The 27,049-nt window shown below is 42.0% G+C and overlaps 1 protein-coding gene across 2 annotated transcripts; it reads right to left on the bottom strand.

Annotated features, from left to right (window-relative positions):
- Positions 1-1,404: 1,404 nt before the first annotated feature.
- Positions 1,405-25,863, bottom strand: Prdm4 (PR/SET domain 4). 2 transcript variants are annotated; one of them, XM_027392488.2, is made up of 12 exons: positions 25,731-25,863; positions 25,447-25,653; positions 20,979-21,112; positions 18,006-18,191; positions 15,601-16,395; positions 13,654-13,803; positions 12,451-12,590; positions 10,995-11,080; positions 9,777-9,904; positions 8,602-8,916; positions 6,658-6,826; positions 1,405-3,563 (listed from the first exon to the last, which is right to left on the bottom strand). In XM_027392488.2, the coding sequence occupies exons 3-12, from the start codon at positions 21,109-21,111 to the stop codon at positions 3,257-3,259; spliced, it is 2,409 nt and encodes an 802-aa protein (XP_027248289.1). In that variant the 5' UTR covers position 21,112; positions 25,447-25,653; positions 25,731-25,863; the 3' UTR covers positions 1,405-3,256. The 2 variants fall into 2 exon arrangements, with proteins under 2 accessions (XP_027248289.1, XP_027248290.1); XM_027392489.2 differs by having other exon boundaries at positions 12,451-12,569.
- Positions 25,864-27,049: the final 1,186 nt, after the last annotated feature.

Below are 27,049 nucleotides of genomic sequence, written 5' to 3'. Positions count from 1 at the left end.
CGTACACTGTTCCATTTATTTCACTTAGCCTCATAGGACAACTTTCCACTCTTTCAATGAACATCCATTCTTTCAGACTTCACCAATGGCTAAATTGATTTCTACATTTCATGATGTTAATATTTAAAGTGAATAAGACATCCTTTTATTTTGATGTAATACAGTAATACAATCCATTCGTCATTAAGAGTCCCCTCACTTGTGTTCAGTATTTTCAGAATGCTGGGCATTGCTCAAGTCTCATCAGAATTTGCATGATCGTTACAAACTTCCAAAATGAGAATAGAACCACCAAGTTAGACGTGTTTACCACACGTCTGTGTGACAGACAATGGGGAAAGTGCAGGATGCAGAACGAGGTCTGGCTGGAGTCCAATCCTGTGTCTTGAAAACTACCCTCACTCCTGTCACGCTTGGGTAAGAGCTGTTACTGTGAAGATGAAATTAACGTGGGGTTAGGCGTAACATACTTACCCATCTTAGTAATTGCTTTGGCTTTGAACTTCAATTCAAGATGTTGTCCTGTATTTCTCACATATGACTTGATGTTCCAGACCCAATGTGTTCCGTTCTCAAAGCCCATTTGTCTTACTAAGCCCGGCTTAGGGTGCACTTTACTCCTCTTCTGATAGGACCTTTAAACCCCTGCTCCTGAACTTTAACACATGCCTGTGTAGTTAATGACAATGGTCCCATAGACTATAATGGGTTGGAAAATCTCTACTCTTCCACACTCCTGGAGGTATGGTTAAGAGTTTCTAGAACACTGGCAGTTAGTTATCTAGAGGCTGAGTGAAGGAAACTCTCTCTTGCCTTACAGGCATCCATCATGTTCCTTCTGTATGATTCCTTTCCCAAACTTAGGTATTCCTGACAGTTAACCAATCATTGCATTGAGGCCCAACTTGAGAACCTCATTTTAACTTCAACTAAATGTTAAAGAGTTTATAACACAAATAGGAAAGACAGTTTAATCCATATAAACACTGGCTGTGTATATACAGAGAGGTCATCCTTAGGAGGCAGGTTGATGGGATGTAAGATCGTATAACTGGCAGATTGAAAGCAGCTGGGATACTGTTTCTATGTAAAAAGAACAGGTAAAAGAACACTTATTGCCTATTTTGTACACAGGTCATTGTCTAAAAAGGCTGGTAAGACCCAGGCTATGACATGCTGCCTCTAATGTCACTCTGAACCTCAGCTCAGCACACATAAAAGTATGAGCAACTCACTTAAGGAACCACCAAGCATTAAAAAAAAAAAAAAAAAAAAAAAAAAAAATCAAGGCATCATGGATGTTTCTAGGCTTTAGCCCATTAAAATTATTCTAACTTCCAGAGCTTAGGACTTCCTGGGTTTTTATTATGTATGCAATTTATCTCAGGATGTTTATCAACTTGAAAAAAAAAAAAAATCAGTGACACCTAAGGGCTCACTAGGTTGTATAATTAGGCTAAGGTCCAAACTGTCATCCTGCAGTAAATCCCAGAGAACTTTCAGCTGGGTCCAGAGCCCACATTTACTGCCTGTCCGTGTAGCCACTGACCCAGCAGCAATAGTGGACAAGACCTCGTGCAGAGAACTCTTTAAGTTCTGTCAAAAGACAGTGCCACTTAAACTCAGGAGGTTAAATGTAGAAGCAACACTAAACAATACACCCACATAGCAAGGGTTTCCTGCCTTTCCTCTTGCTTTGGGGCAATAAAGGAGTTTAATCACACGTATGCTCCTGAAAAGGGGGACAAATTACTTTGATCGCTTATGGTGATGAGCGAGGCTTTATGCCACCCATAGCCACCCACAGCACCTGCCTTCAGTTGTAGACCTGCTAGTTTCCAAGAGGACAATAAAGGCCCTGCCCTAAGATGATGGCAGGAGAGGCTACAACTCCCAGTAGTGTACTTCATTTAAGCACCCTTACACAGAAACAATTAGGAAGCTTGATTGTCTTTTAACCTTTGAGTCCTTCCTCCACAAAAGATTGAGAAATTTCATATTTTCATTAAAAAAATTTTAATTCTTCCTAAAGGAATACAGATTTGAATGACAGACATTCACCCCATAAATACATTAGCAGCAAAACCTTCCCAGCAGAGTCCTTCCTCTACTCAAGTCAAGGAAGGTTGTACTCTTGAGCAGGAAGACATGTTCTATCAATCCTGTCAACTTCAGATGTTTCTGCTTCTTGCCAAAAGCTGGCTATGCCTGCTCACAGGGCCCTGAAAACAGACCCAAATGGTGACACTGATAGCCTCTGTCTTCCAGATCCTTTGCTATCCTCTACACTTAGCTGGTGAGGACCTTTAGCAAGGAAGACAACTGGGAAAGCATAACTGAAACCCACCAATGCATTTGGATCTACATGTTGCTTTCAGGCAGCAACATTTTAATGGTTTTCATAAAGTAAACCTACTTAAAAGCTCATTGCCTTCCTCCCTCCTGTAGGCTGAAGTACAGTCTTGTCAGGGAAGTCCATGTACACTTGCTGACAGGAGACTACGCAGCAGGCATTATTTGGACACTGTTAGTTTCAGGTACTCTCTGAATGATGGAAAGGCTTTCCTGAAGACAGACATGTCTAGACTGCAAAGCCGTGTGTGTATACATAACCAGGTTAGCGACTGGCTTCCATTGAAGGTGCTTTTCTGGGCCTTTTCCTCTACCAGTCACTGTCCTCTGACCTATGACTGCTTCTTTACCTGCCCCCTCAACACCTGCTGTGATGGGGAAACAGTATCTTAACTCTCAGTGGCCAGAAGATATTACTTTCTGTCTTTTTTTTATAATGAATTAGTCACTGAATACTGGCACTGCTGTGCTGCAATTCTCTCTGTGAAATGCATACCTTACAGTGCATAATATGTGGTCAACAGTGGGGATGGCTGGGGTCAAGTCACATTGGCTGGAGGGGAAAAAAAATGGAACAATGTGAGATAAACCTGGTTTGTATGAAGAAAAGGCCACGTTGACTCAGGTATAAACACATCTCCCAAATTACTATATAAGTAAAGAACAGGTATCAGAGGCTGGCCCTTTCCTCTCCAACCATTACTTAAAAGTAAGACAGACACATGCCTTATCTCCAGTCCATCTCAAAGAATCCATTTGGATATTCTTCAGTAAGTGCTTTAGCTATTCCCGCTCAGTCCACTTTTGACAGTGGGCTGGAAAGATCAAGAAGCATTCCACATCAAAACCTCTGCAGTTGAGTTGGTTTTGTGTTTTCCCAATGCATGGCCCATCCAAAGCAGTTTTATTTGTGTGTGGAGAGAGACTCATCCGCTGAGTAAACAGCACTGCTCATCCTACAGTCGTCTGTCCTCATGGAGTCTGTGAGATCATCATCAGAGTCGTCGTCCTCCTCCTCCTGTGCTGAGGAACTGGAGGTGGGCCCTTTGCAGGTCTTCAGGTGGCGAGTGAGATGGTACTTGGTTAGATAAGCCTTTGTACATTTCTCACAGACATAATCTCGTTTTCCTTCATGAGAATTAAGATGCTTCTTCAAGTGGTTTGTTCTCAAGAACAGTTTATCACACTTCGGACACTTGATCTGGCGTTCTCTGAGGAACACAAGAACATATGCTTTGGGGTTGTAAAGGAGAAGCCCCACACCCTCCCTCATCGAGACCATCTTTGTAGGAACTTTTAGAACCAGCTGCTTTCCCTTCCTACAATACTATGCAAACAGGACCATCCAGTATAGATTTCTTTCACTTTATATGAAGCCTGTGAAATTCACACAAGTTGTACAAATATCTATAGTTTGTTCCTTTCCATTAATATGAAGTATTTACAAACAGTCTGTAAATGGCTTTTCTTGTTCTTAGTGAATATTCTGGTGGCTTTCAGTTTTATATTTTCACAAGCAAGACTCCATGAACATTTCTCTATTTTTATGTTTTTCTGATATACTAAGGGGATATATACAGGAGAAATATACTTGGGTCAAGAGATGCACCTATCTTCAAGGTCAAAGAAGATGACAGCTCTGCTGTTTTCTGCACACCAACCAAGCACTCTATCACAAAACTACAGCTATAGCCCCTAAACAGATTATATCAAGAATACTGTGTCACTTCTAGAGGACCAAACTTGAAAATAACCAACAGGATTAGCTGCAGAAACTAGAGACACGTGCCTTGATAAAAAGAGCTATAGGGATACATGACAAGGAACCATAGATTACATCAAACGCTGTTGCTTTATAGAACTATTAGGGCCTGGGGATATAGCTCAGTGACAGAATACTTGCCTAGCATGTGGAGGACAGTAGTTTTGATTCATAGCACACTGTTTAAACCTTGACAAGGACAGATGCTAGAATGAAAACAAAGGCAAATAGAAGCTCAACTGAAACAGTATTTCCCCACAAAATAACACTGACTGTGGGGTAATTCAAAAAGAAATAACATCCCTATCTGCCAGAGACATACGGAAAATTAGTATATCCTATGGTAGGCTCATTCTTCGAAGTGCCCAATTAGAGAACTTCCATGACCCCAGAGAGCTTGAAAGCCCTCACACTATACAATTTCTATTTTACAACTAGTCTAATTTTCCAAAATTTCGCACTAGCAATGAAACTAATGAAGACTTTGTTGTAAAAAAAAAAAAAAAAAAAAAAAAATCCTTATAGGGCCAGCAAGATGACTCAGAAAGTAGGGCATTTGCCTGAAGCCTGACAACTTGAATTAAATCCCTAAGACCCACATGGAAGAAGGGGAGAATCCACAAGTTGTCCTCTGATCCCCAAATGAATGAATTAATGAATAGAAAAGTCCCTTTGAGAACTGTAGTGTAGATCCTGGCTCAGCTGTGAAGTGTTTCTGGTTATACTGTGATAGAGAGCAGACAAAAGAGCTAAAACCCAAAAGATTCTTTAGAATATAAAGTTTACAGTGAATTCTCCCTCTTATAACACTTGCTGAAAGCTTAGGACAACAAAAATCATAATCATGTTACATCTGTCTACTACCACTAGGACTAATTCAGGAGCGACCATTTCTTACACTGAGATTCAGAAAAACATTCCTAGGCAATCTCCTGCCTGGCAGCCCTCCAAACCCCACACCCTTGTATTACCCTCTGTCCATCTGATACCGTATAACCTTTAAAAGGCTGTCACCAAGCATGACACCCTTTCCGTAAAGTCCCTCGGTGTTTGTACAACTACATATCTAAAACTATTATTGAGGAACTGAACTCTTAAAAAGTGTTACATTATTTCTCTATTAACCACAACTTCAACCTCACACCCTCAGCACAGAACTGCCTAGTAGGCAGTGGGTAGGGAGCCAGATCTGTCACAGCTCACCATCATTCTGAGAATGAAATCTGATTTCCTTGGTAGACCTTCAACAGTGAAGTAGCTCAGCTAGTAGATGCCTGCCTAGCATCTAGAGCCTGTACTGGATCCCCAGCAGTGCACAAACATCGCATGATTGTGATCACAGCACTAATCTTATTAGTATCCCGAACTACATGGTTGAATTCAAGACTAGCCAGGGATACATGAGATCTTATGTCAAAACAGAGATTATTCATGGTACAGGGTCTGCCTCTCACTACTCTCCAAAGTACTCTGTTTTCTAACAAATAAACACGTTTACAGCACTCAGGAGGTACAGGCAGGCAGATCTCTGTGAGTTCCAGGACAGTCAGGGCTACACAGAGAAACCCTGTCTCAAAAAAGCAAAAAAAAAAAAAAATTAAAACAAATAAATTCAGTGTTCTCTGCTTCTGTGTTTCTGCCCATGCTATTTTCACACCCATGTCACCATCCAGAATAGAGTATCATTCATTCTCAATCCTTATCCTATTCCATTTTCTTAATCCTAACTGACCTTAAGACTAAACTACGATGGTATGGCCAGATCCTCCAGGTTGGCTTAAGTGCCCCTCTTCAGTAATGGGTATTGGACGCCACCTTAAAACAAAACAAGTGCTCTACTACTTAGCTGTATTGCCAAACCTTTAAGATTTGTTTTTATTTTACGTGTACAAATGTTTTGCCTGCCTGGTGCCCAGAGGCCAGAAGAACATGCTGGATCCCCTGGAATTGGAATTATGGATGCCTCCATGTGGAACCTTGGAATAAAATGCAATTTTCTTTCTGCAAGAGCAGTCAGCACTCATAACCACTGAGCCACTTCTCCAGCACCCCTTTTATTTTTGTTCTGACTGGCCTCTAATTCACAATCCGCCTGCCTGCCTCAGTCTCCCGAATGGACAAGATTATACATAGGAGTATACTGCTGTATCAGGCTAAAGTGCTACATTTTTATATGGTCTTCAACACCCTTTGCAACACAGCATGAGTTCCCAAACTTGGGCTCTTTGAGGGTAAGACAATGTCTTTCATCTCTGCATCTCTATCCCATAGAACAACATTGAGCATCAAGGGATCATTTAAAAACTTACTGATAAGGAAATGATTTTTTAAAAAACTGGATAAAAACTGACACAAAATGTGTAAAAATAAGATCAGAAACAGGGAAGTGAAATCTTTCACAAAAATACCCAAGCACTGCTTGGCTTTCTGGAACACAGAGGAGGCAAAGCCTGTTCAAGGACAAGGAACAGCTTGCTCAGCATCATGGCAGGTGCAGGATGGCACACCACCTGCAGGCAGCATCCTCATTGCAGGATACTTACTGTGTGTGGATAAGCACATGTTGTTTGAGGTCCTGTCTCCGCATGAACAGCTTGTCACAGTAATCACATTTGAGATTCTTCTCGCCCGTATGGATGACCATGTGTGACTCCAGGTGAGCCTTCTGGGTGAAAGACTTGTCACACAAAGTACACCTATAATTCTTCTGACCTGCAAATTAACCCAAGACATCACACTGAGAATAAAACAACTACATATTCTCAGACAAGCAGGCATATTTGGAGAAGCAGCCCAAGCAAGAATCCAGCAGAACTAACTCATGTCTGGCACTTTATTCTCTATGCTATCTACCTAAAAAGCCTAAGCCATTCTATTTATAACCTAAACTGAAGCTAGCAAAGCCAGTGAGTATGACCTTCTAAGACCTCTTATCTGAAAGTTCATACATGTTTGCAGCCAGCACATGATACTAACTTTAAAGAAGAAAAAATTATAGTATCAGTGCCTACCAAATTTAAAAGAACTCGGGGTTAGCAATATAACAGTTGACAGAGTGCCTGCCTAGCATACCTAAAACCCTGAATTCAATTTCCAGCACCACATTACCCAGGTATGGTGGTGCATACTTCAGAGCCCAACATCTGGGAAGTGGATACAGGAGGGTCAGAAAGTCAAGGCAGCAGAGGCCCAACCTTTAATCCCAGCACTTGGGGGGCAGAGGAAGGCAAATTTCTGAGTTCGAGGCCAGTCTGGTCTACAGAGTGAGTTCCAGAACAGTCAAGGGATACAGAGAAACCCTGTCTCAAAAACAAAACAAAAAAACAAACAGCAAACACACATACACACACACAAAACAAAAATAAATCAGAAAAAAAATGTCAAGGTCATCCTTAGCAAGTGTAAGGCTAACCTGAGCTGAGACGCACTTCAAAAAAAAGAGACTCACAAACCATAGCAAATGTCTACAGGCCAGTATTATCCCCTCAACATTTCTTTCCTTCCTTCTCTCTTTCCCCCTCCCCACTGCTTAAAACACAATTTGATTTCATCCCACAAAGATGAAATCAAATCTTTCCAAGTATATTTTAGGAAAAGCTCTAGGTCAGGAGTTGGCAAATGTTGGTGGGAGGGGGGGTTCCCAGTGAAGAAAGAGGGGAGGAAGAGAGAGGGAAAAGAAAAAGAAAAGGTATAGTGGATGTTTTATTAGCTTTCTGGAGGGCACATGGTCTCTTGCTCTAACTAACCAGTCTTAATAAAATGGACTGAGGAGGAATCTTCCTTCTAGTGATTTGTAGAACAAATGAGTCAACCAAGAAAGCTAAAACCTCACTCTTTATTTTGTAGTATGTATGGGGAAAGAACTGAGAGATGGGCCAATGGTTAAAAGCAGTGGCTCACTGGCTACCCTTGCAGAGGACCTGGGATCAGTTCCTGACACCCTATGGCAGCTCACAACCATCTGTAACTGGATGGAGTTCCAGGGATGGTGGCTTCTGCTTGTCACCACAAGCACTGCATAAAAGTGGTATATACATACATACATGTAGACAAAATATTCATACACATAAAATACAAATAAATCATGTTTAAGAGCTGAAGAGGCTGGTTTATATGGAGTTTAGAAAATGAAAGTTCAAATATGGAAACTGGGCGAACTGATGAACAGCAGGAAGAGCTGCAGAGGGAAGCTTGGATGCTCTGATGTCCCTTTGGCTGAACTGGAAACACAGGATCAGTTTCTGATTACTAATTAAATTCTTCCCAGCTCCTTCAAACTACACATTAGGACTCCTTAAAATGAAATACCTTTGTAACTAGAAGTAACACCCTTAGTAACCTTAGGTTCCTACCTCATGAGGCTTACCACCCAATGACATCCCACCTAGAGCCATCTGAATACTTTCTATCCTATATCACATATTACAACTCTACCTCCATTCAGTTAAGTTATAAAAACTCCATGCTAATGGTTCAATACAGCTTACCTGTATGTATTTTAAGGTGTGTCCGTAGGTTGCTTGGATCACTAAAAGCCTTGCTACAAAAGTCACACTTGTGGGGCTTCATGCCCATATGACCCATAAAGTGAACATGGAGCTTGGAAGGAGAGATAAAAGCCTGGGGGCACATGGAACACTTCCACTTCCTTTCCTTGCTGTGGCTTGGCCCATGGTTGCTGCTGTGGCCCTGGCCAGGGAGATGGCTATGGATGTGGCTGGTTAGATGAGCTTTGAACTCTGAATAGGAATTGCACTCTTTTCCACAATTACAGAGGTGTACATCTGGGTGCTCAGGAACACCTTTAAAAAATTAAATCAGTATCTCCTGTTATTTTAATTTCAAAATTATTGTTGACATTAATTACTAATGATTAAAAGAAATCAAAGAATCCCCCCTTCTACCAAAACGTCTTATTTGCTCACTACCTGTCAAATTAAGATGCCTTTAGTGCCATATTCCTATCATTTAAAGTAGTGTAGCAGGGCACACAAAAAGCACTTGGTAAACATGTTCTTTTTCCTGGAGAAATCATTTACATTTTGAAGTACATAGAATCTTAAACAGTCTTGTCACTGTAACACAGTGAAAAGAGAAAAAAAACACAGTAAACCAAACCCAAGGGATTTTGATAACTTTAAAGAAGTTCAAAAAAGTAGTTTTGGGGATTTATAAGCCCTGATTCAAAGTCCTACAACAAAACCTTATTTATTTGAAACAGTAACATTAACCCAGTGAAGAAAGAACTACAGATTTCTGTCACCTTGCACATAGAGCTAACAGCTTGCTTTCATAAAGCTACCATTGTAAAATCTGTCACGGGAGGTTTGTTTGTACGTCACTCTGAGATTGCCAATGGAGTTAAACCTTGATACAGAGGGTGGAGTCCACATCCCACTGGCCATAAACCAGTTTTCTGGCAGACCCAGATAGACACAGAGAGAAAGGAGGAGGGACTTGGAAACATTCTCGTGTCTTTTCAATCTGGAAAGGTAGACAAGAGGGCTGATTGTTTGTCCCTCACCCTGTCAATCTATCAGGTTCATGCCCTAATATCTGTTAATAAAACAATAAAAGTAGCTGCAATAAAAATCATTACCAAACTCTCTTCCTGGTCACTGACAGTACTGCACTAGGTGCATAACAAATCTTACAGACTTACCCATCTGTTGGGCATAATCCCGGCTATAATAGAAAAGCAGCTCATTTTCAGGAGGGATGTCTTGTGAGGTACAGAAATAGATTTTTCCATCATGGGGATAAGCCACTAAATTCTGTTCTTCACGGTTCCTACATAATCACATGAAATACATCAAGTGTAAGAGAACAAACAGATCTCATGTTGCTGAGGCTGATTGTAAACTCCTGGCCTCAATTAACTTTCCATTCAGCCTCCCAAACAGCGAGGGCTACAGGTATACACCACCATACCTGCCTAAGGATACTTTTATTCAGTGCTACGCATCAAACTAGAGCCTTGTACACACTAGACAAGCAACCCTACCAATAAGCCAGATCTCCGCCCCAAGTATAGTAATTCTGATATACACACTAAATGTGTCATGACCTCTATAGATGAATCCAGTAGGAAAGCTTAGATGAAACTATTTTCTCTATCATTTTAGTAATTCTTTATCCATTGTATTAGAGATTGTGAAGAAACCTAATTCTTACTTGGATACATAGGTGGTTATCCTTTATAATCAGAAACACCAGTCTCTTACTAGCTGCAAATGAGTAAATAAGTAGTTAGGCATGGGCAATTCACACCTGCAACCCCAGGTGAAACAGGACTGATTACAGGAGAACTGCTGCAAGTTCCAGGCCAGCCTAATGTACATAATGAGATCCTATGTCAAAACAAAAGATAAATAAAGTATTCCTGTTTGTTTTGAGACAGGGTCCCAATCTGTGTTCAAGCTAACCCAGAACTTGCTATGTAGCCCAGAGTGGCCTAGAACTTGCAGAGATCCTCCCTCCTCAGGCTCCCAAGAGCTAGGCATTGGGTATCATAGACCTGAGTCACAATGCCCATGAAATCTTAAATTTTCTTTATGACAAACATACAAAGATAGGGAGCTAATAAAATGAACTCCAATAATAGGCTGAAAAAGACCTATATGAAAAATCACTGATACGAAGAGGGATTTACTCGAAAACTCGTGGAGTATTTTATTCATCACTGCACCAGAAGCTGAAGAAAATGTCCATCAAAAAAAGACATACTCTGCTTTACAGTCACCTAGTCATCTATCATAGAATGAAATGCTGAGAAGGCTTTAATCACGTCAAGGGTGGTAACCTGTATTCTGCAGCTCTTCCCTATTTCATGTAAATCTGAATGGTAACAAGCCCTTATCTACTTGCCTCCCTTACCTACCTGGCTTTGCGCACAAACATCATCCAATTACACTCATTTTCATCAGTTGTAATGATGCAGAATTCTAGGACACCGTTATGGTGTATCTGCCAACAGAAAGCAAGCAAACATGTCAAGTGAGCTGAACCCTTTCATTAGAATGACATCACTCCAGAGTGCCTTTTGGCTAAAAAGATAAAACACAGACTATCTTTCTATTTGTCTGTCTTTATCAACACTGCCAGATGGGTACAGTAGGACTGTCTCCTAAGGGGAGAGGACCACCCCCACCCATTTTTCCAGACAGACATCAAAATTAAAGTCCCCTATGACACATTGTCTTCATGTTTCAATTTTGTACCCATCATTCCTTAAGATTCTATATAAATATGTTACTAGTAAAGCTACTGATGTCAAAATTTTATATTCCCATCAGGAAACTACAGAAATAATTGTAGCTAATTCTACAACCATTCCATAAGCCAAATATTTAAAGAATGTTTAGTTAATTAAAAATAACTTTTATGCCAGGTGTATCTTTAATCCCAACACTCAGGAGGCAGAGGCAAGTGATCTCTGAGTTTGGGGCCAGTCTGGTCTACAGAGTGAGTTCCAGGACAGCCAAAGCTACACAGAGAAACCCAAACAACAACAAAAAACCATTTATTTTGTCAACAAAGTCCATAGTCTCAGGAGTCCTAAGAAATCAAAACACATAAAATGATTCAAATTAGGGCTAAGATAGCCTAGTGGTTAAGAGCACTAGCTACTCTTGCAGAGGCTCTGCATTCAGTTCCTAGCTCCCATACGGAAGCTCATAACTGTGTCTAACTCCAGTTTCACCGGCCCTGAAACACTCTTCTGGCCTCTACAAGCACTGCACAAAGTAGTACACATAGATTCATACAAAACTCCCACACATATAAAATAAAGACAATTTTTTTAAACATTTATTTATTTATTATGTACACAGTGTTCTGTCTGCATGTATCCCTGCAGGTCAGAAGAGGGCACTAGATCCCATTACAGATGGTTGTGAGCCACCATATGGTTGCTGGGAATTGAACTCAGGACCTCTGGAAGAGCAGCCAGTGCTCTTAACCTCTGAGCCATCTCTCCAGCCCCCAAGACAAAACTTTGAAAGAGATCAAAATCACTGCATTATCTGTAAAATGAAAGCCCTACCAGTTTATCCCCTAATTTGTTCAACAGTTGGTACACTGCTGTAAAGCTTGTATACCAGAAATAAGAGGCTGTAATATAAAATAATGGACAAGTAAATGCAATCTCAGCCCTGGGTGAATTTGACTTGTCCCTTTTTAAAACTACCACAAAATAATGAAAATAACCCCAAAACATCAAGCACGGTGGCATGGCATTATCCCAACATCTGGGAAGCTGAAAAGGACTCAAGAGATAGAAGCCAGCTTGGGCTACAGCAGAGGCCAAAAGCCAGGTAAGTTTCTTCAACACTGACCTTCCAGACTTGATTAACTGCCTTGTCTGTCCACTCTGCTACTTCCATGGAGTGGCTCTGCTGACCAATTAGAGGCCCGAAGCAAGTGCGCACAGGAATGGTTTCTGCAGTCCATACACCTATCAAAGGAAGGACACCAACTACACAATGATTTAAACTACTAAGAGCACTGAGGCAGGAGCTAAACACACACAAAGATCTCACTTTCACTAAAGGTAACAATTTCTGATGTGTCAACCATTCTAGACAGCTAAGACTTGTGGCTCCAAGCCTACAATAACAGACAAATGTAGCCAAAAATATGACTCAGTGAGTGAAAGCACTTGTCCTGGAAGCCTGATGACCTGCAGCATTCCACCCACAGAACTCCACTTCCAAAAGTTGTTCTCTGACCATCACATGTGTTATCACAGCACGTGTGCACCTGTATTTGCAGACATACATGCACACGCACATCACGCACATCACACATCACACATCACACACACACACACACACACACACACACACACACACACACACACCGAAATGCAGAAAAAGCAAAATCAAATTCCTGCTGTACACACATAAAACCTATGTCCCTCCATTATTATTTGAGAATAAGCAAGAGACCACAAAAAGCAATTTATATAAAATAAATCAAGCTTCTAATCTAAAATCTCTTACGCTTAATGTATTGCATGATTATTACCTCAGCTGTGTAGTGCTTTCAAGATTCATGCCTGAGCTACGGCTGAAAATAAACCTAATTTCCTATTTTCAAAGAGATGGCACAGTAACTCGGAAGCAGTGTTAAATTGAGATACGGATAAATGTGCCTTGGTAGTCTAGATCCTTCCTAGAGTGCTACATAATTATATTTTTAAAAACTCTGCTTATCTTCTGGGGCCACAAGACTGTCAGAGGCATATTTTCCATGTTTTAATAGAAAACAAGCTTTGAGGAGCATGGTGGCATGCTAGTTGTGAGTGACAGAGCAGCTGAGAACAGAGGTCTCTAAAGACTCAGGCCAGGCTCTGGGCTTCCAGTCAGTTGACTGCAGGAGTGGCTTCGCACCTAGGTGTTCTCACCATCAGAACTCACCTAGTCCCTAAGTGTACACATTGTAAGCCACTGACTTTACATCAACTGGTCACAACTTACAACTCTAGCCCATAAGGAAAGGAGACCTGACGGAATTGTGATCTCTTCCAATATTCTTACCAATTTCTGTCCCTACAATGGACGGGCGGAGAACAAGTTGCTTGGGGAGGGACAGCCTTGCTCTGCTCTCTATTGGTGTGTCAGGAACAAAAGTCACTGGTCCATGATCAGGGCAGTCTGAGGGGTAGGCTCGGTCACAGAGAGTGCACCCTGCAGGCAGCACGTGTGAAAAGACACAGATAGGTATAGTTCACATAAACTAAGTTTCCACTTGGTACCAAATGTTAATTACTAAATCAACCAGTAAGAAGGGTCTTAATTATCAATTACACTTTTTAGAGACTTTAAAGACTAACAAATACCAAGGGGCTCCTCCCTGACCCTACTGTGTTCGCTATATTCAGAAGCTCTTCTGTACCTTTACCAGATGGTCTTATCCCACTGCCATGGCCATGATTATTACCTTTAGGTAATCCCTCCCTGAGCTCCATCAGACATCTCTACTGAGCATCTTACACACTGAACCAGTATCTAAAATGACTTATCTCTGTCCTCGCCCCACCTTTCAGCATAAGGTTTGAGTTTTCTCATGCAGGAGACCCCCTTAGCCCACCTACAAGCCCTTAATGACTATTGCACAAATGTTCTACTACTTTCTTCATCTTTCTTCTGTGAGGTAAGGAAATCACCAGTCGACCAATTTCAGCATTACCTTCCTACAATACTTGCCTCAAACAAATCTAACAGCTCACATTGCATTAAAACTCCATACCAATCCTTACTCCTAAAATTCTTAGGGGTCTTAACAGCCCTGTATGTTCTGCTCCTACTTTTTTCACTAAGTAACTGGTCCCTCAGCCTCATTTTCCACTATAGCCATCTGAGCCATTCGTAATTCTTTTCATTCTAGGCACTTAACAGGTGCCAATGGCTGTCTTCCTATCAACGGCTTCCCATCTCTCCTGTCTTGAGGCCTATGCTAACACATACGCTGACCCTTCCACAGCCTAGATACCTGTTTTTCAAGCTTCTTAAGAACCATGAGCTTAATCCCATTGTGACACTTTTACTCCTACTATGTACTACAGCTGCCTGGGTTTTGTTCATGCTTCCCATCAGGATACAGTATAGACTTCCTTCAAGTCTGTACTGCTTGGAAGACTGCCCTGTCCCCTGCATCTGGCAGAGCACAACAGACAGTGAGCACATCAAAGTTTCTTGCATGGCTTAAGCACAAAGTGAAACAACAAATCAACCATTTTTACTGTTTTTTGTTGCTGCCCAATAAAGAAAGAACTTTTACATGTCCAATTATAGTAACTCATACAGTCTAAGACAAATCACATCAACCTACATTTTCCATAGTTATAAAAGTGATCTAGCAACTTTTTTCTTCTGGCATAAGCTGAAAGAGCACAATGTCTATCACCAAGATTACCTGTGTTACATTTTACTCTTATAATGCTGTTTGGGAAATATCTTGCCGATTACAGAGCTATAACTTATTGGTAAAATATAGATACAACTATATTGTCTATTTACTCCAGGAAGTCAATGTAAGAACCAATAAATTAAAAAAAACAATAAATTGCACATATATTATTTGACTTGAGGAAATGGCAACAGATTAATAAAAGGATAATATGAGGCAAAGAAAAATTCCAAAGTAAGATTCCTTTCTAAACTTCCTTAACTATCACCAGACTATATCAAACACTAGTCAGGGCAATGGCATTCTAAAACCAAGACTTGTGATCTGTAGAGAGGACTCAGCAATCAGCAATTAAGAGCACCTGCTACTCTTGCAGAAGATCCAGGTTTGAGTTCCAGAACCCACACAATGGCTCACACTTTCTGTAACCCAGTTCAGGAAAACACAACACTGTCCTAGTTTCTGCAGGCACTAGCATGATACATGTACATGCAAGCAGACAAAACTCTCAAACATATATAATTTTTACAGACAAAAAGCAGTATTTCCAGGAGAGAACAGTGAAGCACACTCACAAATTGTAAACAAGGTTGCCATGTTTTCCTTGTTTGAATTGGAGTCTTCCATTTGCAGTGAAGGTGGTACAAAAGCCAAGCTGTCTGAGGAGACATCTACATGACCTGCCCCCATGGCAACCTCCTGCGTGATGGAAGAGACAGCCACAGGCTCTAGGCTTAGGCCAACTTCATGAAGGGAGACAGATTCTAGGGAGGCAAGATTGTGTGAGGTAGAGAGTGCCACGCTTACAGAGTTGGTGCTCATGGCCACCGTGTGGATGGAGTCACTGAGAGCACTGTCAGACATCCCATTGACCCGATTTGCAATGTGGTCTGTCTCCATGACCACAGGAAGCTCCAAACCATTCCCATGAATGGGGATCACACCACCATGTCCTACAGTGTCTGCTGTAAGGCTGTTGCTCACAGAATCCACAGAGAGTGTTTCATGACTTCTGGAGCCATTTGGGATTTGTGAATGTTCTCCTGCAACACCATCCATTGTAAGCTCCTCTGCCATTCCATCTGTAGAGATTGGGCTGGTAACCCTAGAAACATTCTCCATAGTGATTGTTGTGTCCAGTGTCACTTCGTGGCCATCATTAGGATGAAGACTTTGGGCACCATGTGTGTTCACAGAGCGAGAGTCTATTGAAACAACACCTAATTCTAATCCAACATTCCCATTAGCCTGATAGGGATCTAGAGCTGAAGGACTGTTGGTGATAGACAATGCTGTATTACCATCAACATTTATAGAGTTGGGGTGGATGTACTGAGGAGGTGGTCTGTCAGCTAAATAGGATAAAATGCCTGAGAAAAGAAGAGATAGCAGATATTTAGCACACTGTTAAATATAAGAAATTTCAAGTGCTACGAACCATGTTCGTTACAAATATAGCTGAATTAAATAATCTGCTACTTTTTAAATCAATATCTATACAAGTAGTGCATATACCATTGTGAGTTTCTCTATGAAACTCAAGATCCTAAACACATGAAACTGATCTGACAAAGCCAACTAGAAACAACTTAAATGGAATCTAGTATCTATGTGATTGCAAGTATTTGGTTCTAAGATGCTAAAATTTGCTCTGCAAAAAAATATGTAAATAAATAAGCAATAAAATGATTTAAGAACTTTTGTTATAAAATTATCAAAGCAAATTAAATGATTTAAAACAAGCCTATGTCCAAAGCCATGCTTCCAAGGATGTGGGATGTTATCTGAGGTACTTTTAGTAGGAGAGTACACACTAAAACAGTGTATTATGAACCTCAAAAATGACTGTCCTGTTTTGCATAAAACGTTCCATTTATATAGCAACTTTCCCTAAATGCCTGAGTATATTCTGTAAATATACACAAAGATACTCCTAAGGACATCAACTATATAATGACAATAAAACCTGGGGAAAAAAAAAACCAAGCTGCCCAATGACAAAGACTGATGTATTAAACCATTAAATATCCATCCAGTAGGTTTGTTTTGTTTTGTTTTTTTGACAGACACAGGCTAGTCTGAATTCCTGATCTCCCTACTTCGGCCTCCCAAACGCTGGAATTACAGGGGTATGCTATGTAAAAAAAGACAATTCAGGATGTCGGGCTTGATGGCACACTTCTTTAACCCAGCACCTGGCAAAGAGGCAGGTAAGTCTCTGAGTTCAAAGCCAGCCTGGTCTACATAGTGAGTCCTTGGGCCAGCCCAGGCAACATAGTGAAGCCTATTTCAAAAAAGGACAAGAGAGGGGTTATGAAAACTATGCAGTAGCAGGGAAAATATGAAGGGAAAAAACATACACAACTGAAGAGAAATCATGGTCTTAATCATGAATAACTGTAGCCACCAGTACTCCAAAGACAGAAGTACACCAGAAAGACAAATGTGGCTTCCCTTTCTTGCCATTTGCTAAATTTTCTGAAGAGTATATATAATACTTACACAACAGATTAAAGAGTCACTTTAAGCATGACAGGTAGCTGGTAAACTTTAGAATTAAAAAAATACTGAACCAATATTCAGTAATCATAATTTCCTTTATATAAAGACTGGTGATGGGTGGCACTAGCCTTTAATCCCAGCACTCAGGAGGCCAGTCTGTTCATGACTACACAAAGAAACCCTGTCTCGAAAAATAAAACAACAAATTCCCTGCACCATAGGGAACTGACAGATGATTCAGCAGGTAAATTACTGCTATGTAAGCCTAAAGACCTGAGTTTGAATCCCCAACGCCCTTGTAAATTCCAGGAGGGCATGGTGGTCCACCTAAAATCCCACAGATCACTGAAAAAGATGTTAACTCTAATCTCCAGAAGCTGAAGTCAGAATGGTTCCATCCCCCACTCTCCCCCACAAGAACTATAAAACTCACCAGGAAGAAGGGTTCCATCCCCCACTGCCCCCCCATAAAACTTACCAGGTAGAATAGTTCTGAAGTAACTGCTCTCTAGGTGAGGGTACGGCGGTGGAGGTAGGGTATAGTTTCTTTCAGGTAGTCCACACATCACCCCTCGATCTCCAATGCCCATGGGGAGCATCAGAGACAAGGCAGAAGGCAGAGAGCTCAGGGAGGGACCCAGATTTGGAATTGCCACTGGGAGACCTTTAAAAACAGGTTTTTTTCTTAATTAAAAGAAAACCACAGGCAAAACTCTAAAAATTTAGAGAAACAAAAGAATCTCTCCCTGGTAGCCCTTTGTAACTAACACAAGACACTATTGGGTAACATCTATAATACAACCAAACAGTCATAGTCCTCAAATTACTTCTCAAAAAGAGTCTACGTAGCCCACCTTGACCTATGAACCAGTGGAATGCTGGGATTACAAGTGTGTATGACCAAACCTGGCCCTCAAAGTAGTTTATTGTATACGTGTACACATCAGGTTATTTTTAAAGTGCTAAACTGATCCTCTAGGTGTGTTTCTCTTAAATATCTAAACAATTAACAATCTAGTTTGATTAACAGCTAAAAAATAACAGGGGGGCTGGAGAGACGGCTTAGTGTTAAGAGCACATACTGCCCCACCAGAAGACCAGAGTTCCCTTCCCAGCAACCATGTCAGTGTAACTCTAGCTCCAGGCCAGAACCTCTGCAAGGCACCTGCCCTAATTTGGGTATGCTCACACATTGAAATATTAAAAAAAACAACAACAACAAAAAAAAAAAAACAAAAACAAGACTCTTTAAGGTAAATAAGGATGAAAAACAGAAATTGGTCTACAGAGCAAGTTCCAGGACAGCCAGAGCTGTTACACAGAGAAACCCTGTCTTGAACAACCAAACAAACAAACAAACAAAAAACCTGTTCACAGGTACAGTCTCTTGTAATCAGGACATTTTTAAAGCTTTATTTAATATTCCTTTTTGTCGCTACACATTTCATTTTTAAAGCACTCAAATGCTTGGCATAGTGGAGTATTATTGTAATCCCAGTATCAGGAAAGCAGAGGCAGAAGGATTTTCAGTTTCAGCCCAGGCTGGGCAACATAGAAAAACCATGTCTAAAAATATAACAAACAAAAACAAGGTATGTTTGTACTTGGAAGCCATCAGGATTAATGTTAGATGTGGAGCTGTATGTGTTTATTTTCAACCCTTCCTCTAAATGCTGTACTTCACAAGCAAAACAGTCTGAACTTTGGCTAAATGGATTATACCCATTTTCAAAAGCTTAATAAAAGACTTTTCCTGTGCCTGAGCATCAAATGAATACCCACCAACTTAGTCAGTGCAGATTTGCATATTTTAGCCAAAGGGAGTATTTTTTAATATAACCCTCTACTAAATAAGACTGTCTCCTGAAGCATTAATCTAATGAAACCTTATCAATAAAGAATTGGGAGTCAGATATGGGGGGTAGGGGGCTGAAGGATCAGAGACCTGGAAGCAATGGCAACCACCAGTTGCTTCCTACCTGTCTCCTTCCTCCATCCAAAAGGACTAAGATACTGTCTCCACCTCCTGAGTGCTGGGATTAAAAGCATGAGCCATCACAGCCCAGTTTCTATGGTTAACTAGTAGCTAGCTCCGCCCTCTGATCTCCAGGCAAGCTTTGTCAGAACACAAATTATCACACAAGAGTCTCCTAAAAGGAATGCCTATTTGATAAACAGACAGGTTAGCATTTCTTTAAAAGACAGTTTCAAGGCCACCAGCTGGCCTTCAACTCTCATCTTCCTGCCTGTACTTGTAAATGCTGAGGTTACAGCATACTCAATTATGCTCTTTTAAGTTTCTTTTGTGGGGCCAGAGATGGCCCAGCAGCTAAAAGTATTTCCTACACTAACAAAAGACCCAGGTGCAATGTGTCTTAGCACCCACATGGTAGTTCACAACCATCTGAAACTTCACTTCCAAGGAGTCCAACTCCCTATTCTGGCCTCTTTGGGCACCAGGCACATACGTGGTACATAAAAGTACTTCTGGGTCTGCTTCAGATCATCAGTGTGGAAAGAAGTGCTGGAGTTTTCAACAAGAATCCAACAAAACACACATACCACAAAAATAGTTTTTTTATTTCTTTTAAGGTAGGAGATGCTAATTTCAATTAATCTGGCTTGGCTGCCGTATTTTACTAATTCAGGATATAATTATCTACAGAGAACTTTAAAACGCCTTTTACATGTAACTTAAAATACTAAACAAAGTCCAATACAATATTACAATGCTACTACATATTCTTAAGAATCAATAGCTTACTCATTTCTCATTTCAGCAGAAAAAGAAAACAATACTAGACAGTAAAAGGGTTTGAGAACCAGGTGTGGTAGCACACACCTGTAATCCCAGCACTTGGGCGGTGGAGCCAAGAGGATCAGGAGTTCAAGGTTACCCTGGTTATATTAACATTGGGGCCAATCCAGGCTATGGATGATCACTTCTCAAACACAAGAAAATCTCCCAACAACAAAAAAAGAGTTGATGTGTTAAGGCATGGGATAGAGAAGCGCTTCCCCATCCAATGTTTCTGCAGATGCCCATGCTCACAGGGAGTTCCACATAGAAGCTCCATCTCTCCCACCACTTTCCCATAAAACCAGGCCTTGTCCACTCCCACAGATGCTCAGTTTCCAATCTAAAGCAAGCCCAATTTCAAATGCTTTGGGAACTTAGAGGAAATGTAACTGATCCCCTTCAATAGACATGATGTCAAAGTGTCAACCAGATGAGTATGAGACAAAAGGCCCGGATAAAAAGTCAAGTCAGTATCAGTTGTGGATGAAAGAGAGTAACCCAACAGAGACTGCAGAAAAACTGCTGCTCCCATCCACTAGGATGCTGCAACTATCAAAACACTTTGCAGAGGCTGCTCACTAGTTTCTCTGTACCAGCCTAAAATGCTTTCAGAACTGAATACAATGTTCATGTGCAGTGGCTCCCACTCACCTGGGGCAGGGATAGCACTGTGAGAGGGAGAGGCAGCCAAACCCAGGTGACTTCCTGAGACTGGCAGGGCATTGCTCACAGAGGATGAAGACAGCTGCTCCATCCCCACTGGGCTCAAATTCATGTCATTCATCCTAGAAAAAAGCACACACAACCACTGTAACCTCGTGTTAAAAGTGCCAAGAATATAGGGTTTGGAAATGGGACCTGACCAACTGCTCTTTATGTACATGATTCAGACCACAAGACAGAAGTGTGATTCTGTTAACTAGCACATGTCAATGTCACATACCATACACAGGACTTGAATTCAACCTGCCTGTTCCAAACCCTGCCCAGCACCCAAACACACAAGTCTACAGTCTACAGCTGTAACTATCTATGCGGCTATTTTGTTTGCTTTGTTAAATAACCCAAGCTTTTCTTCTCATAGTAGTTACTATTTCCATTTGGCTTATCTGCTCAGATCAGTAGTTTTTAGGCATTCTATTTTTAAAGTGTTCTAGTAGCTTTACTAACCCTCTCTCTACAGTGAGTGAAAAATACTGCTAGGTCAGATTCAGATTATCAATGGCATAAAGAACACCATGCTCTCCTAACAATCAGTATTTTCTTAAAAATCCGTATCTAAAGTGAAACGCAATTAATGCAGATTGCAATGGAGTCACCAGACGGAGTCAGTCCTATACAACCAGGTGGGTGAGGGAACAAAGACAGCCGCATTCGTGCAACCCTCATATTTAAAGTCTTGCTACATCACTCTGACCACACCCAAGTGTGCCAGATCTTCCTCACCTGTGCCAGCCCCCCAAGTGGGCGTGGCCAGCATTTTCCCCCTACAATTCCCCTTTTAGTCTACAAGAGGATTAAAACTTAACAGTGTAAATTATCTATCATTATCATAAGAGTGAATAACAAGAAGTTATAATAATCTACTATATCTATTTCAACTAAACCTTAAAATCATCTGAAAGAGATGTCCAAGCTTGAACACCTCCTTCCAAACCCAACCTCAAACAATAGGAAATTAGCCCTAACTAGGTGTCAACAATGGGGAAAGGGGGTGTAGTATTCTCCAGGCTACTTCCTGCTGAATTGGGACAACAACAGCCTTGTGGGATCCTGTGTTAAAAAATGTTAGTGTAGTGAAAGTCCTGAATGGGTTAAATCCAGTCCGTGTCTGGTGGGAGATGCTTGATTGAAGGTCCAGGTTGAAGTCCTTATATTAACTGAAGTTCTTGTGTTGATTGAAGTCAGTATCCGAAGTTCTGGCCGGAGTGTCAGTTGAAAATTATCATTACACATATCCATACCTTTTTAAAGAAGTTTAATATCCTCACACACTGAGGTTTGTCATGCAAGCTTTGCCAGAACTCTACTGAAACAATTTTAACTTTTCCCACTAATTCTGTACAGAAAGGCAGATGACAAATTAAGGCTCAAAGATACAACATATGCCTCTAATCACCAAGTAGTTCAATAAAAAGGCATCAACCATCCTACAAAGGATTGCCAAAGATGTTCCAACACGCAGACCCTGTTGATACAAAGACCATTTAAGAGGCTGAAGAATCAAGAAATCACCTTTTTTGTACAGTGCTTGCAAGGCTGCTTAGCATATCTTAAAAGAGTAATATTGGGTGAAAAGGCCATTATTTGGCAGTTGTTATTTAAAGGCTTTAGTTTTAGTTAGGTGTAATGCCAAAGAACGAGGGAAGCTGAGGCAGGAGGGATGCCAGAGTCCCAAGGCTACCACGTATGCAAGTAAACTCAAGGTCACTCTAGACTATGTAGCAAGATCTTGCCTCAAAAGAAAAATATATAGGGCTGGAGAGATGGTTCATGGGTTAAGAGTCCTTGCTGTTCTTCCAGAAGACTTGAATTCAGTCTGCAGTAACCATGTTCAGTTCCCAACATTCACATCAGGTAGCTTCACAAACCTGTACTCCAGCTTGGGGGGATGCGTCTGTGTCCACACCCTTATGGCCTTTGAGGGCACCCACACACATAACACAGGCATAGACATGCACATATAATTAAAAGTAAACATTTTAAATGTATACATGTTAGTTTCTAATCAGAACTTAGAGATCACATTCTCATTTTCAGAAACTATAGACAGAAGGCTATTCAAAGAATGACCTCCCACCCTACTCTGTATTCACTGCAACACGTTCTTCCTGTGAGTCTGTGGTACATCAGGAACAATGGGATAAGTAATTTACCCTGCCTCTCCTAAAACCACATTTAAGGCTGTAAGATGGTAATCCTCAACTGCCAATCACAGTGGACTTATAATCACAGGGGCACACACCTGGGTGTGTCTATGAGGGCGCTTCCAGAGGTTTCATTGAAAAGGTAAGAGGCACACTGAATGCCATGGGGACACCCACATTCAATGGGTAGGATCCTATATTAAGTACAAATGAGAAAGCAAGCCCATCACCAGTATCTCTCTTTGCTCCCACCCATAGTATAGGCTGTGATTAGCCTCCCCCACCATAATGGACCGCCTCCCCTGATCTGTACATCAAAATATACCATCTTCTCGAAAGTTGCTTCCTGGCATGTATTTGGTCACAGCAGCCAAAGTGTTAACTAATCCAGCTTCTTATCTTCCTTTTCTAATTAACATACATATTTGTGTGTGAAGAAGAGGGCTGAAGACAAATATGGAGGTCTGGAGGTAGTTCTCAACTTCCATGTTGTTGAAGCAGGGTCTTTATTGCCGCTGTGCTACATTAAGTTTGGCTGATCTTCAGCTCCGAGGTGATCCTTGGTGTCAGCCTCCCATCTCCCCTAGGAGTGCTAGAATTACAGAAGCCACCACTGCAGACAGTTTTTTATGCAGGTTCCAGGGACCTAATGGAACTGTCAGTCTCCCTACACAGCTAGTGCTTTTATTCACTGAGCCATTTCCCCGGCCCTGGACTGGCAGCTTAACCCCATTTTAATGATAAGAAAGTCTAGATTTTTGAGGTTGAAAAACAACCTAAAATCACATAACTAGTCAGAGGTACAGCTGAGTTTTGATCTCGGATCTAATTTAAGACACCTAAGCTCTTAGCCTAGTAACAAATTACAGTTTTTGCCTTTAACAGAGTCCTATTTACTTTAGGAACTGGCTAAACCCTTTATACCCTACCCTATGTAGGGTATTAAGTCCTACATAGACCTATTTCTTGAATTACATTATATTCATAGGGTAATCAAAAAACTAGCTTTTGGATATCAACTAAGTTGGAAAGACCTTAAGGCAATGCCCACTCATCACCCTGACCAGAAAGACCACAGGTAAATGAGGTACACTAACCGAAGGACCATACATCAACAAAAATACCGTTTTTTCTCACAGAAAAATGCAAACTCCTTGTAGCCTCAAGAAGCCATGCTACTTTAACTCAAAGTTTCTAGGCTCCAGCTAGTTTAAAACAGACTTCTCTAACTTTTGCCAGCTGCAACCATACCTAAAACACAATCACCACTGGAACCATAAAGCCTACAACAAAGCGATTACAGTAACTTTGTAGAGCAGGGTTAAGTGTGTCACTTCACTTTCTATTCTAAAAGCTCTGAACGTTAACCTATATACTGTCAGAGTAAACATCGGTGTGAAATCCTGGGCCTTCTCAAACCAGTTCAAATCAAGACTTTAAAGGCAGAGGCTCAGGACATTTCTGCTTTGTTGTGAGTCCCTAGAATGTGATGACCTCAATAGCCACAAACCAAAGACAACAAGTACTCAAAGACATTAGGAGGGAATGCACATCGTGATCCTCAAAGCACTTTCTTGTTTCAAAGGACAATTCCTTTATACCTACCTCACACTACATCCCTAAGAAAACCTAAAGTGAAAATACTCAATTCTGTCGTCTTCACTTCACATCCTCGGCAAATCATTCTGTTTCTGTTTCTAACCAACCTACATAATCATGTTAGGTACAGATCTCGCACTGTTTTCTGGAAAAATACGGCCACTTTGCAAGATGCATCGACCAGCTCCAATAATTTCAGTCAATACGTTTACCTCTCCACAAAGACGTTTAAAGGATTCTGAGAAATACCAGCTAAACACAACTCCGTTTTTGGTTTGTTTCTATACTGTGTTGGCACAGTACCTTCTAATTCGCGAAGCTTGCACAGTTAATAACTTAAATTTCCGCACCCCACCATATGGGGGGGTGCGGAAATTTAAGTGCGCAAATCCAAAGGTGAGGGGCAATGATACTACAAAAACGACTCAAAATATCAAACGCTACAACAACTCAAAGGTAGGAAAAAGGTGTCGAGAAGCTGACAACGTGTGGTTACTCTGAACAATCACTCACACCTGGAATCAACTAGCACTCTGGATTCTTTTTATTCTGGTTAGGTTCGGGAGCTCCATTCCATTTACATGACCCCGAAGGCACCCAAACAAAGACTCCCTCTGCGGCCGTGTCCTCCCGGCTCCCCGCGCCCTCCTCACCTGCGTAGGCAGTGCAGGGGACCAGGGTCCGAATGGAGCGCGCTCCGGGCCGGTGTCACGTGCTAGCACATCCCGCCGGCGGCCGCACCTCCACGGACCGCCCGACGTCTCCGAGGGCCGGCGGCCGTGCACCGCGCCGAGAGCCGAGCATGCTGGGCGGCGCCCGGGGCTGTTTTTCCGGAAGCGCTGGCAACCCGGCTGGCCGACCTGGAAGGGGAGAAAAGCGATGAGCCACGTCCTTTCCCCGCCCAGGCCGTGCTAGCCCGGCCGGCCGCGTCGCCCACCTGAGGCCCGCACTGGGGAGCATCGGCCCAGCCGCTCGGATCTTCATCCGGCCGGACCTCTGCCCGGGCGCCCTCGCTCGCCCAGACCCCACGCCCCGCTTACGGCTCCCCTAACGTTTCCCGCCCGGCCCCGCCCACTTAGTCCCGCCTCCTACGGCCGTCCCCACCGGGCCAGCATCCGGTTTCTCAGCCACTCGGGGTGCGTTTCCGGCTCCTTAGCCACTCGGCGTACGAGCAACCTACCCATTGCCTGAGCGGCGACCTTCCGTTCTTCACAGTCGCACCGCCCACTCTCTGCGCGTGCGCACCGCAGAGCCCCACCCCGCACGCTCGTGGGAGTGGGCGGGCTTCGAGCCGCTCTGCCCAGAGCATTGCAGCTCAGGTGGGCCCCCATCCAATCGAACGCCGAGTAATCGATTCGCCGTTGCTAAGAGACCAAAACTGATGCAGTTGCTGCTAGAAGTTCTTTCTGGGCCCCAAGGTTCTACAGACTGTTTTCCGTCCTAATGGCATGTCCTCAAGTAGAGAAGCACGAATTCACAGAACACATTTTGAAATACAGGATTGGCCAGACAATGGTGGTGTGTCCCAGGAGAAACTGGGTTTCTGTTCTGAAACTCTTGTACCCTGTGTGACGTTTACCTTCTTCCATGTCATAAATGATGGTGCTAGGCTTTGTGCAGGTTTCCTTTTTCTCTCTTTGCCTTTCCGTCCCTACTTCACGGGCAGGCGCAGTACTAAGAATGCTCACTGAAACCACACCAACTGCTTGGTAGCCATTTTGTTTGTTTGTTTTTACTTTTCGAGACAGGGTTTCTCTGTGTAACACTCCTGGCTGTCCTGGAACTCACTCTGTAGACCAGGCTGGCCTCGAACTTACTGAGATCCGCCTGCCTCTGCCTCCAGAGTGTTTGGATAAAAGGCATGTACCACCATGCCCAGCAAAAAAAAATAAAATTGTTTTTAAAAAATATCACTTCAGGGGGATGGCAAGATGGCTTAGTGGGTAAAGGCACTTGCCCCCAACTATGACAACTTGCATGTACACATGTATGCATGCTCACACACATACAAATAAGTAAATTTAATAAAATATTTTTGAGTCACTGTCTCACTATATATAACCCTGGCTTGCCTGGATCTCATTATGTAGACCAGGCTGGCCTCAAACTCACCAGGATCCACCAATCTCTGCTTTTGGAGTACTGGGATTAAAGGCATGCACCACCATGTTCAGCCACGGAAAAAAAAAGGTTTTTAATTGCCCTCAAATTGAAGGATCCTCATTCCTAGACTAAGTTTTGCTGAGTGTATTTTCT

The sequence above is a fragment of the Cricetulus griseus genome (assembly GCF_003668045.3).
Source record: "Cricetulus griseus strain 17A/GY chromosome 1 unlocalized genomic scaffold, alternate assembly CriGri-PICRH-1.0 chr1_0, whole genome shotgun sequence".
Lineage (NCBI taxonomy): Eukaryota > Metazoa > Chordata > Mammalia > Rodentia > Cricetidae > Cricetulus > Cricetulus griseus.
The sequence above is the reverse complement of the archived record's forward strand: the minus strand, read 5'-3'. Positions and strand labels throughout refer to the sequence as shown.